Genomic DNA, 18,248 nt, shown 5'->3' with positions numbered 1-18,248 from the left:
TTTGCTGTCAAAGAAAGACTATCCATCTACTTAATGTGACTATGATGGACATTCAGGATGGAATCTCAAGTACTTGGTGTTCTCACAAAATCACACAGTTGCATTCTTGAAACTGTGATTCCATTGAAAAGACTAAGTGAAGCATTGATCTCCATAGGAATCCATGTTAAAATAGGAGTTAAGTTTCATAAGGACTTAACAAGCAGAAAAAAAATAAAACTGTACACCTGCACCCACTAAGCTGAAATATATCATCTGTACTTTAAATAGTTATGTCCCTACACTAGCAAATTAAATAACTTAAAATGAGCGAGTGTTGAGAAGATTTGTAGCTCAGGTTGAGGTTTTGGATGTCGGTTTGCTTGCTGAGTTGCAAGGTTCATTTCCATGGAAATGAACCTTGCAGCTCAGCAAGCAAACCTACATCCAAAACTTAAAATGAAATATACCAACAGAACCAGAGAAAGTTATGGCACAAAAAGAAATGATTCAGCCCATCTTGTCTAAACATCTGAAAAAACAACTAGCTGCCCATTCTAAATCCACTGATCAGCACCTGATCCATAGCGTTGATTTAAAAAATATAAATGAAAAATCTAATACTCAACTTACAGTACTTCCTGAATGTGGAGTTAGGGGGAAGGGGAGGGGTGTTTGCTGACTGCACTTTGCGACACCTGCTGAAGCTGTCCCTTGATCTTGCCTGCATTGTGGCCAATGTCTGGTGGCATGTATTTGGGGCAATGCCACTAGTTGCTGTCACGGGCTCCAAGGCCTATTCAGGTCACCACTTGGTGCAGCTGTGTTTGTTAGCTAGCTGTGGGGCCTTAGGATTCCTTTCCTCTCCACCTGACTGGACGTGTCAGCTGGGGCTTTGCCTGATGTCATTTCCTCCCCTCTGTATGGCACTGGCCAGTACCATGGCTTCTCTACAGTGCACTATTACTTACAGATGATAGGGAAGCATGCGTGAGCCAAGGGATTTTGTCCAGCTGAGGTGATAGCCACTCTGATCCAAATGGAGTTCAATGGCTTTCTTTGCTTTTCCACCCAGTTGCACTGCAGTCTCCCATGGGGGCCCTCCATTCTGACATCTGCCTCCAGCGGGAAGTGATTCCCATCAAGATTAGAAAAGTCAGTGGGGCTTTTTTTTTGTCTAGAAGTGCTGCCAACAAATAGTCTGGGCTTGGCGAAAACCTAAGACAGCAAGGCAGCAGAGAAGTTGGAAGACGCCTACAGTCTAAAAGAAGGCAAGGTCACTCCAATCAGATTAGGTATGATAAATGCTCGAAGTGATTTCCAGTCCAAATACCTGAGCAACATTAGAACAAAACAACATTAAAAGGGGCAGTGTTAAATGTGAACTCCCGAAATTTTCTTGACACAGTTAGTAGGATTTTAAAATAAAATCTCCACTCAAGTAGAATGCACAACCTGAGGCCTTACATATCTATAGGTCTGAACATAACGATAGCTCAGAGACACCCTAATACAACTCCATGTGCAAATATGAAACAGAGCACTTCAAACCAATTTGGATATTGATGTGAGAGTTTGTTTATATTTTGGAACAGATTGTTTAATTAATAATATCTCAAAGGCTTACCGTTAAATATTTTGCAATTCAGAAGACTTGAAGCTCAAACGTTTCATTTTCATGTTAGAACAGGTTTTAAAATGTTAAGGGTGCATTTTCCTCTAATTAGATTAGATTAGATTAGATTAGATTACTTACAGTGTGGAAACAGGCTCTTCGGCCCAACAAGTCCACACCGACCCTCCAAAGAGCAACCCACCCAGACCCATTCCCCTACACTTAACACTACAGGCAATTTAGCATGGCCAATTCACCTAACCTGCACATTTTTGGACTGTGGGAGGAAACATGAGCACCCGGAGGAAACCCACGCAGACACAGGGAGAATGTGCAAACTCCACACAGACAGTTGCTTGAGGCGGAAATTGAACCCGGTCTCTGGCGCTGTGAGGCAGCAGTGCTAACCACTGTGCCACTGTGCCGCCCACAATGTATAAGTTATGGACAAGTTTAGTGCAGTATGTGAAAATAATTCAGTAATCAAACACAGTTTAAGAAGCCAGTAACTGAGGAAAGACTGAATGAAGTAACAAGTATCCATTCATCCCATCATGCTTGTTCCAATCTTGAAACGAGCTTCCAGTTATGCTCAGTCATCCACATTTTCCCCAATAACATGGCACTGTTTCCCCATTTTCTGTAGAAATCCATACGAGCAAAGAAAAAGACAAGACTAACATCCCTTTGAGTCTGTCCATCCTTCAATAAAGTTATGGCTGATCTGGTTTTAACCTCAACTCTACATTTCTCCATATCCCTGATAACTTCTTGAATACCAAGTGGATGAAAGATCATCTACCTCTGCCTTAAAATATCTAAAGATTCTGCATTCACTGCCTTTTGAAGAAAGGAATTCCAAAACTTCTAAACACTCTGGGGAAAAAAAAAAGTCTTATCTCTGTTTTACAACTTCTTTTGAAACAATGATCCCCTGGTTTTAGATTTTCCCACAACACGAAACATCCTTTCAACATCTACACAGTCAAATTCCCTCAGGATCTTCTATATTGCACCTCTGACTCTTCAAAACTCCAGAGGATCCAGCCTCGCCTTCATTAGGCAATCTGCGAATTCCAAGTATTAGTGTAGTAAACTTTCACTGAACTGCTTCCAATGCATTAACATCCTTCCGTAAGTACTATACACAATACTCCAAATGTGGTTTCACTAATGCCCTGTATAACAGAAGAATAACCTCACCACTCTTGCACTCAATTCCCCTTTCAATAAACTATAGTACTCTATCAGCTGTCCACATCACTTGCTATACCTGCATTTTAACCATCTCTAATTCATGCACTAGGACACCCATATCGTTCTGCATTTCAGTTGTGCAGCCTCTCTTCATTTAGATAATACGCTGTTTTTTCTGTCAAAATGTACAATTTCACACTTTCCCACATTATATCCACCTTGCTAGATCTTACTTAACCTATCCATATCCTTTTGCTCAGCAAATTATGATGACCAGGAATGCTTTCCTTGAAATGTTGCTGGAAACAGATTCAAAAGCAATTTTCAGAAAGGGACTCTGGAGTTGCACATAGGCTGGATCAGGTAAGGACGGTAAAATTCCTTCCCTAAAGGACATCAGGGAATTGACAATATTGAACACCTCTCTTATACCCTTTCAAAGTTCTCTGATTAAAAAAAAAACCAATATGTCAATTTATTTCTCCACAAAACAAAGTTTTCTCACCCTGGTACTAATAAACCTCTACAGCAACTTCAAGGCAATTATACCCTTTTTCAAGTGTGACATGCATAATTGGAAACAACCAGTTTCCAGTTAAGGACTAACCAGTGACTTCTAAGTATTAAACATAACTATCACACTTGAGTTTTATGCTTTCATTGATAAAGTCAAAGATTTTTGCTTAAAACAGCAAGTTTAACAAACACAAGGTTAAAGATTTTTGTACATCACACCAACATAGGTGCCCCATTCCTTGCACCACCCTCAAATTCTATTCAATGTTATCCTCCCTCTTGTAATTTGCCCTCCCAAAGTCCACTTCCCACTCCTCTGCATTAAATTTCATTTCTCCCATTTCACCAGTCTGTATGTCCTCCTGAACACTGCCGCTATCTTCCCACGTGCAAGTACATTTTGAAACTCTCTCATCTTAAAATTTTAAAGTTATGACCCTTTATTCAAGTGTAGGTAATTATAATACATCAGAAGAGCAGGAATCTTGATACCAATCACAGTCAAGCACCAATTTTATCCTCTTCTCCAATCTAAACACAACCATTCATTATTATTCACCTTCCCTTTTACCATCAATTACACGTCCACAACTACTTGCAAAGTGGGAGTGGACTAGAAATGCAAAGCACCTTAGTCTAGCAGCTATGTCCTTTAGGATCTGACCAGCTCAATCAGTTGTGCTGCTGCCGAGTGATGCTGAGATGGTCAGTGCAAATTTGATGGGCCAAATGGCCTTTTTCTGCACTGTAAGGATTGTATGATTCCATGACTCCCAGGCAGCTTCCTCCCATTGTATAGTCCTTTGCCGCCACCACTGTTGTGTTTGGCCTGTTGCTGGGACAGGACATATTCATAGACGGTGATGGTGGTATCTGTGAGATTGTCTGTAGGATATTATTCTGAAAGTATGACTATGTCAGGCTGTTGTTTGATTACCAATAATACCAGCAAAAGGAGGAGTTTGCAGGGTTCATAGGGTTGTTTTTGCCCTTGTCATTTCTGGTATTCGGTCAATGAAAGGTGGCTCATTTGGTTTCATTTCTTGCAATGTAGTTCTTGCAATGATGTGGCTTGCTAAGCCATTTCAGAGGGAAGTTGAGAGTTAACCACATTACTGTGGCTCTGGAGACACATGTAAGGCTAGATCACATGAGCTGAAAAATGTGTTGCTGGAAAAGCGCAGCAGGTCAGGCAGCATTCAAGGAGCAGGAGAATCGATGTTTCGGACATAAGCCCTTCTTCAGGGATGAAGGTGGTGTGCCAAGCAGGCCAAGATAAAAGGTAGGGAGGAGGGACTTCGGGGAGGGGCGTTGGGAATGCGATAAGTGGAAGGAGGTGAAGGTGAGGGTGATAGGCCGGAGGGGGGGTGGGGGTGGAGAGGTCTGGAAGAAGATTGCAGGTCAAGAAGGCAGTGCTGAGTCCTAGGGTTGGGACTGAGATAAGGTGGGGAGAGGGGAAATGAGGAAGCTGGAGAAATCTGCATTCATTCCTTGTGGTTGGAGGGTTCCTAGGCGGAAGATGAGGCGCTCTTCCTCCAGGCGTCGTGTTGCCATGGTCTGGCGATGGAGGAGGCCAACGACATGCATGTCCTTGGCGGAGTGGAAGGGGGAGTTAAAGTGTTCAGCCACAGGGCGGTTGGGTTGGTTGGTGCGGGTGTTCCAGAGGTGTTCTCTGAAACGTTTCGTAAGTAGGCGGCCTGTCTCCCCAGTGTAGAGGAGGCCACATCGGGTGCAGCAGTTGCAATAAATGATGTGTGTGGAGGTACAGATATGTGACGGATATGGAAGGATCCCTTGGGGCCTTGGAGGGAAGTGAGGGGGGAGGTGTGGGCGCAAGTTTTGCATTTCTTGCGGTTGCAGGGGAAGGTGCCGGGAGTGGAGGTTGGGTTGGTGGGGAGTGTGGACCTGACAAGGGAGTCGCAGAGGGAGTGGTCTTTCCGGATCGCTGATAGGGGAGGGGAGGGAAATATATCCTTGGTGGTGGGGTCTGTTTGGAGGTGACGGAAATGACGAAGGATGATACGATGTATCTGGAGGTTAGTGGGGTGGTAGGTGAGGACCAGTGGGGTTCTGTCCTGGTGGCGATTGGAGGGGCGGGGTTCAAGGGCATAGGAGCGGGAAGTGGAGGAGATGCAGTGGAAAGCATCATCAACCACGTCTGAGGGGAAATTGCGGTCTTTGAAGGAGGAGTCATGGATGGTACTGAACAATGCGCAGTCACTGTCAAACACCTCCACTTCTGATGTTATGATAGAAAGAAGGTCACTGATGATGCATCTGAAGACAATTTGCCCTAGGACACTGCCCTGAGGATCTTCTGCAGAAATAACTAAAGCACCATAACCAACTTCTGTTTTGCTAGGTATATCTCCAGTCACAAGATTTGCCCCCAGTTCCTGTTGACTTTACTTTTGTTTCCGATACCAAACTTGATTAAATGCAGCTTTCACAACAAAGGGCAGTCACTCTGAAAATTCAGCTCTTTTGTCCATGTTTGAATGAAAGCTATATTAAGATCAAGAGTTGAGTGGCTCTGGCAAAACTGGAGGATCAGTGAACAGGTTATTGCTAAACAAGGGCTGTTTGGCAGCACTGTTAATTATCCTTCCATCACCTTACTGAAGATCAAAAATAGACTAAAAGTCGTTATATGACTAGTTTGAATTTGACCTCATTTGTTGTGTGCAGAACGTAGCTGGATAATTTTCCATACGTATGTACTGGTGTTGTAGCTTTTGAAAGATGAATGCAATATTAATTTTTTCCTGTTACTTTTTGGTAATGGTCGTTTTCCTCAATGGTTGCTGTCTAACGGTGAGCTTTGAGCAGTTATGGGATCACAAAACTCCACCTATTGCATATTACTTCTGATGTTTGGCATGTAAATCGCCCTGTGTTAGAGTTTCACCAGGTTGACACCACTTTTGTAAGTATGCCTCATGTGCTTTTGGCACATGTTTCTCTACTCTTCATTGAACCAGAGTCGATTTTCAATTTGTTAGTAACAACAGAGTGGCGGTTTTGCTGGGCCATGATGTTATGGATTATTACTCATTACAATTCTACTACAGCTGATGGTCATCAGTTCCTCATGGATGCCCAATTTTGAGGTCTAGATTAATTTGAAGTCTGGTCCATTTAGTACAACACAATGAAAGGGGTCCTCAATATGAAGGTGGGGACTTGGTCACTCCAACCAATACTGTCATGGTCAGCCACATCAGCAGCAGGTTGATTGGTAAAGATGAAAGTCAAATAGATTTTTCTCTCTGTTTCTTCACTACCTGCCACAGATTCAGTCCGGCAGTTATGTGCTTTAGGATATGGCCAGTTCGGTTAGCTGTGGTGCTACCAAGTCACTCTTGATGATGGATATTCAAGTCCTCCACAAAAACGTTTTGTGCCATTGCCACACTAACACTTCCTCCAAATTGTGTTCAACATGGAGCTGTACTGGCTGGACTGATTCATCGGTCCAAGGGAGTATTAGAGGTTTGGTAGCAATACTTGCTAACTGCATTGTGGATGTACTTACACTAAATGGATTGCAGCTGTTCAAGAAAACGCCTCACAACCATCTTCTGAAGGGATGGACAATAAACACTGGCCCAGCCAGTGTTCTCAGGAGTGTTTCAAAAAGCACAAATAAAGGAAACACTGGCTTGCATTCAGCAGACCCATCAAGTACCTAATACAAATAAATCCATACAGTATGAGGAAACATGTCTAACCATCATCTTGATCATATTGCTCAGTGTCAAATTTTATAACAAGGTTGTGTTTTCTTTGCTTTAAAAAAAGTTCAACTTCACACTGAATTTTTATGTATTGTCTAACCTCCAAACAACCTTTTGTACTTTTTGAATGGTCGATTTTAAGAACTTGTCTAATATGATAAATCTATCGATAAACTTTCAATTCTCTGAGAATCCTGTGTTTAGGGAAGTTAAAAAGTTGAGGTTATTCAAACGTAATTCATAATTTCAAGTGCTTGAAAGAATAAAATTTGCAAGGTAAAAATATCAGCATCTATGGATCACTGCAAAATCTAATTATTAATCTCCCTACAGACCTATTGGTCAAGTATATACAAAATTATAACAAAGATTCAAAATTTCTTTTGAGAAGGATTAATGTTTTCTTACCATTTTCTTGCTGTTTGGTAGAGCAGTCTATCCAGTTATGTTGGTTTGCTGCCCATATCATCTCAAACTGATGGAACATCACTTTCAACTTCCAAGTGTATGGAACAAATGAGTAGATGTCAGGGGCATTATCACTAGCCCAATCCTGGATTAAATCTGTCAATAGACACACATGTGGTACTAAAATGTTAAAACTATTAATAATTACCCAAGAAAACCATGGATTTCTTTCAGGACACAGACAAGTCAGCTGCCTAGGTTTCCACACATGCATGACTGTCAAAAAAAAAAACTTAGAAGGACATACGGACTGCAAAACATTTGAGTGTACATCAACTCGCAGCAGGAGAATGCAACATTTGCATAAAATACTGATTAAAATAACAGCAATTTGTATTTTCAACTGCAGGCAACCCCAAGGCATTTACAACCAACAAAACATGTTCTGATCTGCAGTAGACAAAGAGGAGGTTGCAAGAACACAGCAAGCCAGGCAGCTTTAGGTGGTGGAGAAGTCAACATTTTGAGTTTAACCCTTCTTCAGGAATTCTCCACCTCCTGATGTGCTTGGTGTTATGAAGCTGAAGGCATGTACTGTACCATTAAGAGAATGTGAACGCTGTTCTGAACTGAGAGATTACAAGCACCTATGATATGACTAGATGGCAGTCTCAGAGCATAATGGAAAATTGAAAATATTTAACATTTGGCTGTGAAATGGATAGTTGAGTTGGTTGCTGTTTTGACAACAATTCAAATTTTACCAGTTTGAATTAAGCCCCAGGATACCAAAACCCAACCAAACTTAAATTTATTGTTCTGCCATCATCAAACCAATTAGTCGATCCAATGTTGGAGACACAAAATTTCGAAAATTGGAGATAAAGCAACTGTCATCGAGAGAGATGCAAGAAATTAGGAAACACTCTCTATCAAAGGTACCTATTCATATGAAACATATTCACAGTAAAAAGACTACAACCCAGGAGATCTTCAGCTAAAAAAAAAGACACTGAAGATGATAGTGGCAGTGTATTTTTGATATTAAGTTGATGTAATTTTAATAAGTATCTTATTGTAAAACATACTGTTAAAGAGTTGGAGGCAGGTAACAAGCAGTTAATAGAAAGGGGTGCTTAGATTGTGAATAGTTGCTGTTTAATGTTCATTTTTTGTGTTAAAAAATAAATTGATGTTATTTTCTTTGAACAGTGGAATCTGGGAGTTCTCTATCACTCGTATTTTAACAGATAATGAGGTGAAGTGAGTTTTTCTATTTTAATTAATAGGGGGATTCACCGCTGTGCCGTAACACTGGCTTGCTGTGTTCTTCCAGCCACCTCTTTGTCTACTTTGGATTCAAGCATCTGTAGATTTTGCATCTCGAACCATATTCTGGTCTGTAATAGCTGGTTACTGTTGCTTCCACTACAACAATTTACATACAATTGCAACACTAAAATACTTATTTTTAAGGCTTAATGGTTTTAAAAATGACAGAATGAACACTAGATTCCCTACAGTGTGGAAACAGGCCCTTCGGCCCAACAAGTCCACACCGACCTTCCGAAAAGTAACCCACCCAGACCCATTTCCCTCTAACTAATGCACCTAACACTATGGGCAATTTAGCATGGCCAATTCACCTAACCTGCACATCTTTGGACTGTGGGATAAAACTGGAGCACCCGGAGGAAACCCATGCAGACATGGGGAGAATGTGCAAACTCCACACAGTCACCTGAGGCTGGGATTGAACCCGAGTCCCTAGCGCTGTGAGGCTGCAGTGCTAACCACTGAACCACCGTGCCACTAATAATACCAAAAAGGATTTAACACACAACCTCTTAAGGGAATATTGGGCCAGATGGCCAAAGCTTATTTAAAATTTTAAGAAATCTTAAAAGTGGAAAAAAATGATAAAGAAATAGATGTTTAATAATTTTAGAGAATTCCAGAACTTTAGGCCTTGGTAGCTAAAGGCACACAATCAAACGTTGAGGAATTAAAATCAGGAATGTTCAAGAGGCAAGAATTAGACGAACACCACGAGGTGTGGAACTAGATGAAATCAATAACATAGGCAAAGATGAGGGAATACAATAATTTGAAAACATGGATAAGAATTTTAAAATCAAGGCATTACTTATGTGACAGTTAATATAAGTTAGCACGTACAGGCAAGATGGGTGAATACAACTCCAAGTTCAAGCACAGCACAGGGTTAGATGACCTCAAGCTTAGAAATCATCAATTTTGGGATACCAGCCAGGTCTCTTGACTGATGTCAAGTTTAGAACTAACAAAGTCAAAGATGATGCTTTAAGATCTTTTAAGTTCATGAATAATTTGTTGCTCTCATTGAATGGACCCATATGGTAACTGCCTAGAAGTGACTGAAATATAATTCTGGTAGCTTCAGCATGTTTTCTAAACCATGTAGATACTGATCTCACACAGATTGCTACTCCACAGTTTTTTTAAACATTCAGAAAGACTCGCAGATTTCCGACAGGAGATTTCAATTGGGGCTCCTTCAGAAATGCAGAACGTATTTTAATTCTGACACGTCACTCAGAGTCGAATAATTGGAGGAAACCAAACCATATCCATTTCTTCACAGTATGCAGTTGCTGTATTCTGTATTTTAAGTGTCCAGCTTAAGAGACAGCCCGTTTGACAGCTCCTGAGAAAGGATACAAATGTCAAGTTAGGGTGTCAACAGTGTGGAGGGTGCTAAGATGCCAGGTGGGTAGAAAGCCAGAATGCAAGATGGGAAAAGGATTGTAAGAGTAGTAGTGTGACAAGGGTAGGTCATGGTGGGAGGGAGATATTGGGTGTGGAGAATTGGACCCAACAGCAGTGAGAGGTGGATGTTGGGGCAACTGGGGACAGCACTTCAGGTACGGCGGGGGGTAGGGGTACGTCAATGGGAGGCAGATGGTGTTGGGTCTTAGGTCTTGGAGGAAGGTGATGGTGTCAGTCCCCTACGCAGGAATGTTGATGAGTTGGTGAGAGGAATTGGGTAATTAACGAAGGGAGTGTTTTATGAGTCATTGGGAGGAAGCAGGTACTGACAGATCCAGAGGGAGTATGGTAACACAGGTGCCATGTCCCAGATAAAGAAGGAGGTGTCAGAAAGGTGAAAGCTGGCTAGGTCTAAGGGTTTGGGGGGTCGTCCAGTGGTAGCAGGATTCAGATACAAGGGGGAAGGGGATTATGGTGTCCAGTGGTGGAGATCAGGGTCTGGGGAGGTATGCTAAGTTTATTAACTACCCGGGACTTAGACTAGGTTTTTAATTGTCTAACTTTCCCAGACAAGCTATTTACTTAACTGCAGCAGAACACTATAAATTCTCCAATTTGAATGGACATGTTTTTAAGGATTCCAGGCATATGAGGATTACTAATCAAAATCTTCAGTTTCCTGGGCAATCTTCTCAGTCTACTATATCAAGGATCCCCATGCTCAACTTTCATTCACGCAGCAGAAAGGACTATCTGATCATTGAAAATATGGGCCATAATTAATAGATTAGAGAAAGAGACTATATTTTAGAAACATCTATGTTAATTAATAATGGATAGCTGAGTCAGCATATATTTATGAACAGAAACCATGCTTGACAAATCTACCGGAACTTTTCAAAGGATATAATTAGCTGAGGTGATAAAGTGGAGCCAGTAGATATGGTTTACTTGGACATTCAGAAGTCTATCGCAAAGAGATTACCATGTAAAATTAAGGCGTAGGATTTGAGTCATGCACTGATGTGTATAAAGAACTAGTTCGCAGAGAAGAAGCAAAGACTCTTTTTTCCAAGTTTCAAATGTTGACTAGTGAGGTACTGCAGGGATCATTGCCTGGACCCCAGCTATTCACAATACATACATCAATGATTTAGGTGAGGGATCTAACTATAATATCTACAAGTTTGCAGACAATCTCGTTTGTAAGTGGATCCTGGACTTCCTGACTAGACCTCAGTCAGTCCAGCTTGGGAACAGCAACTCCAACACCATTACACTGAGTATGCCCCATCCCCCACCCCCACCAGGGCTGTGTACTCAGTCTACTGTTGTTCACCCTGCTGACACATGGTTGTGCAGCGATGCACAGGTCGAATCACATCATCAATTTCTCTAATGATATGACTTTAGCACGAACGACAAGTCAGCATACAGAGAGGAGGTGGAGCGGCTGGTGCACAGCCAACAACCTGTCTCTGAACATGGACAAACCAAAAGAGATGGTTCTTGACTTCAGGAGGGCACGTAGTGACCACTCTCCACTGGACATCAACAGCTCCCCCGTGAAGATTGTGAAGAGAGCCAAACTTCTTGGCGTACACCTGGCAAAGAATCTCACCTGGATCCTCAGCACCAGTTCCATAGTCAAGAAAGCCCAGCAATGTCTCTACTTTCTGCGCAGGCTGAGGTAAGCCCACCTCCCACCACCCCTATCCTCACTATATTCTAGAGGGTTCATTGAGAGTATCCTGACCTGCTGTATCACTGCCTGGTTTCGGAATTGCACTAACATGGATCGTCAGACCCTATAACGGATAGTGAGGATGAGAGGAAAATCAGGGTCTCCCTTCCCTCCATTACAGACATTTACACCACAGGCTGCATCCGAAAGGCTAAGAGCACTGTTGAAGACCCCAAACATTCCTCACTCAAACTCTTCGCTCTCCTGGCACAAAATACCAGAGCATTAGGTCTCTCTCAGCCAGACTGTGCAACAGTTTCTTTCCCCAAACCATCAGGCTCCTTAACACAGTATGATCGGGCTCTTCCATTTGAAATTCTTTGCACGATTTTGAAATGTTGCTAGAAAAATGTCTATTATTTATCATTCTTCTATTACACTGTAACTTGCGTGTTTTGTACTTCTTATTCACTTTCTGCTGTGAACAAGTGTGTAGTCTATGCTGTCCATGTAACACCCTCGATCCTAGAGGAACGTTGTCTCGTTTTTACTGCATGTTGTATATGGTGGAAATGACAAATACAAAGCTATTCTACTCTCTCTCTCTATCCTACAAGGTTGGGTGGGAAGGTGAGCTGCAATGAGATGCTTCAGTGTGATTTGCAGAATTTGAGTGACTAGACAAATGTATGGCAGATGAAGTATAGAATGGATAAATGTGAGGTTTGCCCTTTGGTAGCAAAATCAGGAAGCAAAATCTGAATGGTGAAACATTAGGAAAGGGGGAGGTGCAACAATACACACTAAGTACACTCAGTCGCTGAAACTAAGTACACACGTACAGCAGGTAATGAAGCAGCAAATGTTATGCTGACCTCCATAGCAAGAAGATTCAAATACAGGAGCAGGTATGTCTTTCTGCAATTGTGCAGGGTTTTGGAAAGACTTTACCTGGCATACTGGTTGCAGTTTGGGTCTTCTTATCTGAGGAAGAATGTTCTGGCTATGGAAGGAGTGGGACAAAGGTTTACCAGACTGATTCTTGGGACGACAGGGTCAATATGAAAAGTGACTTATCTCATTGGAGTGTAGAACAATTGGTGGGGGAGAGGGGGCAACAATAGCAAGGTATAGAAGTGGATGATCAGCTATGATGATAGCCTACTCCTGCTACTTTTTATATGCTTCAGTGTCTATGTTAATTGGTAGTGGGAATTCAATGAGGATGTTCTCTTTGCAAAGTAGGTAACCATAAGAAACTGCAACTCTGCTAAATTATACTTTTTAAGAATAGGTTTAGAATTACTTATTCAAAATAGATAGGCATAATAACACTGCAGAAAACAAAATGTTTCTTTTCTTTCTATCTAGAAATACACACAATGCCAGGGCATACTGCTATTTTGTACCACTGCTGGAGAAAGTAAATCTTAAGCTGATGAATGCAATGTCAATTAAATGGGCAGCTTTGTCCTTGAAGGTGGTGGCATTTTGAGCATTGTTGGACTCTAGTCATCCAGGAAAATGAAAAGTGAGAAGTATTTCATCAAAATCTGTCTTGTGCTTTTTAAAATCGGGCAGGGTTTTGGGGGTCAAGCAGTGAGTTATTCAGCACAGATTTCCCAGTCTCTGTTGAAATAAGCAATATGAGAAAAGGTCAAGGTTAGATATTTGGGGGACAACAGTATTACTGGCATAAAAGTGGGAAGAGAGGTCATTGTAGGTACTCTGGCAACAATTAAATCAAATTCTGACCAGGTGATTAGAATTCTAACCAACTGGATAAGGGTGCATAGATAAAGAGGAGACTCATGCTGTTAACCATATCAAAGACTGCAGAATATATAAACACAGGAATGAGAAGGAGTCATTCAATACTTTAAGCCTGTTCTACTATTTTATAAGATCACGGTTGATTGGATTGTGGCCTCTACTTTCTTGTCTACACTTACGTCTTTGGTCTCCTTATTAGAAAATAACATAACGCAACTTTCTGGGAAAGAAAATACATTAACAAAACTCCGAGAGAAAACACATGTAATATCCATTTTAGTAGGTGATCCTTACTTTTAAAACTAGGTCTCTCATTCTAGCTTCCCACAAACATAGTTCAATCAGGACAAGCAGGGACATTTTACCTTTGAGACTGTCATTTGTAAGTTTGGTGAGAGTGATTTCAATCTCATAGAATCCCTACAGTGTGGAAACAGGCCTTTCAGCCCAACAAGTCCACTCTGACTCTCCAAAGAGTAGCCCAACAGACCCATTTCCCCTACCCTATTACTCTACATTTACTCCTGCTAATGCACCTAAGCTACACATCCCTCAACACTATGGACAATTTAGCATGGCTGAGATTCACCTCACCTGCACACCTTTGGATTGTGGGAGGAAACCAGAGCAACCAGAAGAAACCCACACAGAAACGGGGAGAATGTGCCAACTCCGCGCAGTCACCCAAGGCTGGAATCGATCCTGGGTGCCTGACGCTGTGAGACAGCAGTGCTAACTACCAAGCCACAGGGCCAAGTTTAGAAAGAAAGGTACAAATTTGCAAAGCAACAAAACAGTCATATAATCTCATCTGCAAATGTACATACTTAATATTAAAGAGACTAATATGGACAAAGTATTCAAATTAATCAAAGAAAACAGATGAAGGCATTAATACTGAAAAATGTCTGCATGCATGACAGGATGAACATTTATTTTTAACAAACATTTAGTTGTTAATGAAATGAAGGAAAAACTGGCCAAGCATCCTTTCCTGCACTGTTCAGACACACCTAACAACTCTGTAACAATTTCAAGAGAAATAGTTAATGTCTAAGTCAGCAGTACTAATCAAGATAAGAGTTAAATATTTTTCAAAAGGGAGGAGCTGGAAAAGGAAGGCAATGTTACTGGAAAAAGAAATGACAATACCTTCAATTGCTTGTTTAATTTGGTTCAAAGATTAAAGTGATTCATTTCCTGATTTAATTAACAGCACAGCACTGATCCTTTGATGCAAAAGGCTGGTATCTTCTATTATAAATATTTCTGTATATTCTATAGACATGCAAAACAGTGATACTTTCTGGAATATGCAGCAAGCAATATGTCACATTGGTACATAATTTGTAAACGTGTATTAAGTCTTACTAGGGCTTTTACATCAAGGAATTTGCATAATTATTGGTTGAGTTAAAGGCAGCTGGCTAATCAAAATAAAAGTAGAATAAAAGCAGTTTCCATCCTGTAATAGAAAAAGTCTTTATGTCAGACAGCATTCAAGATGGCTAAAATGAAAGCAAGTCCTTCCTCACCAAATTCAACTTGAAGGACTCATAAATTGGGTATTTCACTTGAAGTCCCAGTGGTTTCTGGGTTCACAAATCATTTACATGAATGTTGACAAAAATCATATTTGTTCAATGTAAATTAACTCCAATTCAAACCAATCAAACCTTTGATTTGTGTTAGTTATCACTAATCAACAAGGTCAAAAATCACACAACACCAAGTTATAATCTAACAGGTTTATCTGAAAATACAAGTTTTTGGAGCCCAGCTCCTTCTTCAGTAGGAGCAGTGAGCATACATTTCCAAAGGAAAAGCCAGAGTGGAGGGGTGGGGGAGAGTTGGTTGTGGAATCTAGGAGTGTGCTGTATCCAGTTGCATCAAATTGGGTGTGTCAGATCATGTGAGTTGTAATTGGCAGACTCAGTGATGATTCTGGGTTCAGGTCAGCAGTTACAGCAGCTTTTCAATTTTTAAATTTTTCTGGGTGACTTATAAGCTTAAATAAGTCAAAACTCTCAAAAATCTCAGAATTTAAGGAATCTTTTTGGAGGGTTCCAGATGCAAGATAATTCCCATCATATTTCTGAATTTCCTAGTAAATTCCCTCAGAGTCAGCTTTATCAGGTTTACCACATGGCTCCCCAAGTCCAATTCCAGTCTACACTGCTGCAACTGCTATCTGGCCAACAGAATTTCTGATCCATTACATTTGGATCTTCAAAACAAAAAGACTTCATAAAAAGGTCACTAATAGTAAATTCTTGAGTAAATTCAGAACATGGAGTCAGGGGATAATATAAGAATAGACAGCCAACTGGCTACAGAAGAATAAAACAGGATTAGGGTGTCAAAGACCACAGAGCAGTCAGGTCCAAACTGTGGGGAAGCAGTGTTTCACAAGGAACAGTGCTGTTCATGCAATATTTATATAAATGATTTGGAATAAGTAATAATTTCACAACTTGTGGATGACACTAAATTGGATGGGCTCAGTCAATACAAAGAAGGGCTGCCACAAAACACAGAAGATATTAATAAATATGAAGAATGACTGTGTAATTAGAAATGAAATTAGCACGGATGATTGTGAAGTGTTTGCTTTTAGCAGGAAAAGTAAGGAGAATGTAGGTTCTTATCCCTTGTTGATTTATCTATGAACCTCTGGACATTTTTACTTTGTTAAAAAGTTAATATAGCACATGAACAATTTACTTTGAATTCAAGGGTCAGGTGACCTTTTGGGTGAATTCTGTTCAGACAAGGACCAACTTAGGTCTCGGGAAAATAATATGTCCATGGGTAGAGGATCTTCTCTTAAAAGTATTTCAAATAACAAGACCGATGGTGGAACTTGCAGCTCCTATCGGATGGTTATTTATAGAAACTCAAACATAACAGCCCATAGATGCTCTATGAATTTGAAACCTGACCAAGACTGCTATGAAGACAGCAGTTTATTACGATCAGGTACGAACAGTTTCATTCTCCATGATCTAGCAACAGAGTCTTACATTGTGTCACATGTGGATAATTGTGGATTGATTGTGGTCACATGATCAAAACCGACTTGAGATAACACATCTTATTAGTCCAAGGAGCAGTGAAGGGCAAGGCAGGTTAGAAACTAATAAGGCACAAGAGGGAGAATCCTCACAAGAATAAAGGAAGCCGAGCTTATACAAAAAGTCATCTCAGGTAGTGATAGAGGCCAAATTTGTCTTCACCGCAAGATTGGTCTCCACAGAAGCACAGCCAGAACACCATGCGAAAACTCCACTTATCATCAGAGAACCAAGAGAATTCTGGGTAACAATCCTGGGTAATCTGCAATGCTACCCATCTTAAAGTCTAAACATACGATTTTGTTATGTTACTCTGTTAACAACTGAAGTACATGTTTCATATCTAGCAACTCTTCTTTTCTTGTGTACATGTCTGTGCATTTGAAGGAATATAACATTTGTTGCACGTATGTTTCTGGCTGATTTGTTGAAATTGTGTAAAAGTGTAAATATTTTGACTTAAACTTTACAATAAAATGCTTATTTTTTCTCTAAAGGCACCACACTTTTAAAAAGGTTCAGTAACAACCATTCAAACTAAGATTTTGTTGTGGTTAACAAGGGGTAAACAAAAAGGGGGTAATTTATTCCATGTTCCTTCTGTAACACTTAAGTTGCTAGCAGTCGTAAACAAGTTAACAAAGCCAAACAGAGCACTGAGACTCACCTCGAGAGAGCAGGTTTGAAAAGCAGAGACGTTGCAGAATGGTAACAGCACAGAACATTAACATTCAGCCTTGCATGTCCAGTCTAGCCCACTCATCAGTCTTTTGTTTCTACAGCCCTGGAATTTTTTTCTCTCTCAATAATTGTTCAATCCCTTTTAAAACCCACTACTGAATCTGCCTCTGCTACGTTCTCGGGTGTTGCATTCCAGATCCTAACCACACACTACATTTAAAACAAGACATCCATTATTGGTTCTGCCATTTATCAGTGTTGTTTAGTTTCTGACGAGGAACAGTTGCTCCCTTTGTACTTTGTGCAGACCCTTCATGATTTTGCACACCTGCATTAATTTTTTTTTCAACCTTCTCAAAGGAAACCAATCCCAGCTTCTCCAATTTATTCACAGAGTCATAGAGTCAAACAGCATGGAAACAGACTCTTCGGTCCAACCAGATCATAATCCCAAACTAAACTAAACTAATATGACCTGGCTGCTCCTGGCCCATATCTATCCAAATTGTTCCTATTCATGTATCTATTCAAACATTTTTTTAAATGATGTCACTATACCCACATCCACCACTTTCTCAGGAGGTTCATTCCACACATGAACCATCCTTTGTGTAAAGAATTTGCCTCATTTCTTTTTTAAATCTCTCTCCTCTCACCTTAAAAATATGCCCCCAATCTTGAAATCTCCCATCCTAGGGAAAAAAGATAACAATCATTAATTTTATCAATACCTAAAATTCTTTCAGATCGCCTCTCAACCTCCTACACTCCAGTGAAAGGAATCACAAACTAACCAGCTTTTCTTTATAACTCAAACCTTCCATACCCGCAACATC

At 40.7% G+C, this 18,248-nt stretch overlaps 1 protein-coding gene across 11 annotated transcripts in view; it reads right to left on the bottom strand.

The window, feature by feature from the left end:
• Positions 1 to 18,248, bottom strand: part of kiaa1109 (KIAA1109 ortholog) — a 420,067-nt gene that overhangs the window by 281,331 nt on the left and 120,488 nt on the right. For all 11 annotated transcript variants that reach the window (XM_043674034.1, XM_043674040.1, XM_043674039.1 and 8 more), the window contains one exon: positions 7,453 to 7,608. In XM_043674034.1, the coding sequence (XP_043529969.1) occupies positions 7,453 to 7,608 (156 nt within the window). The remainder of the gene's footprint in view (positions 1 to 7,452; positions 7,609 to 18,248) is intronic.

Source organism: Chiloscyllium plagiosum, chromosome 32, assembly GCF_004010195.1.
Source record: "Chiloscyllium plagiosum isolate BGI_BamShark_2017 chromosome 32, ASM401019v2, whole genome shotgun sequence".
NCBI lineage: Eukaryota > Metazoa > Chordata > Chondrichthyes > Orectolobiformes > Hemiscylliidae > Chiloscyllium > Chiloscyllium plagiosum.
This window is presented reverse-complemented; position numbering and strand designations above follow the sequence as displayed.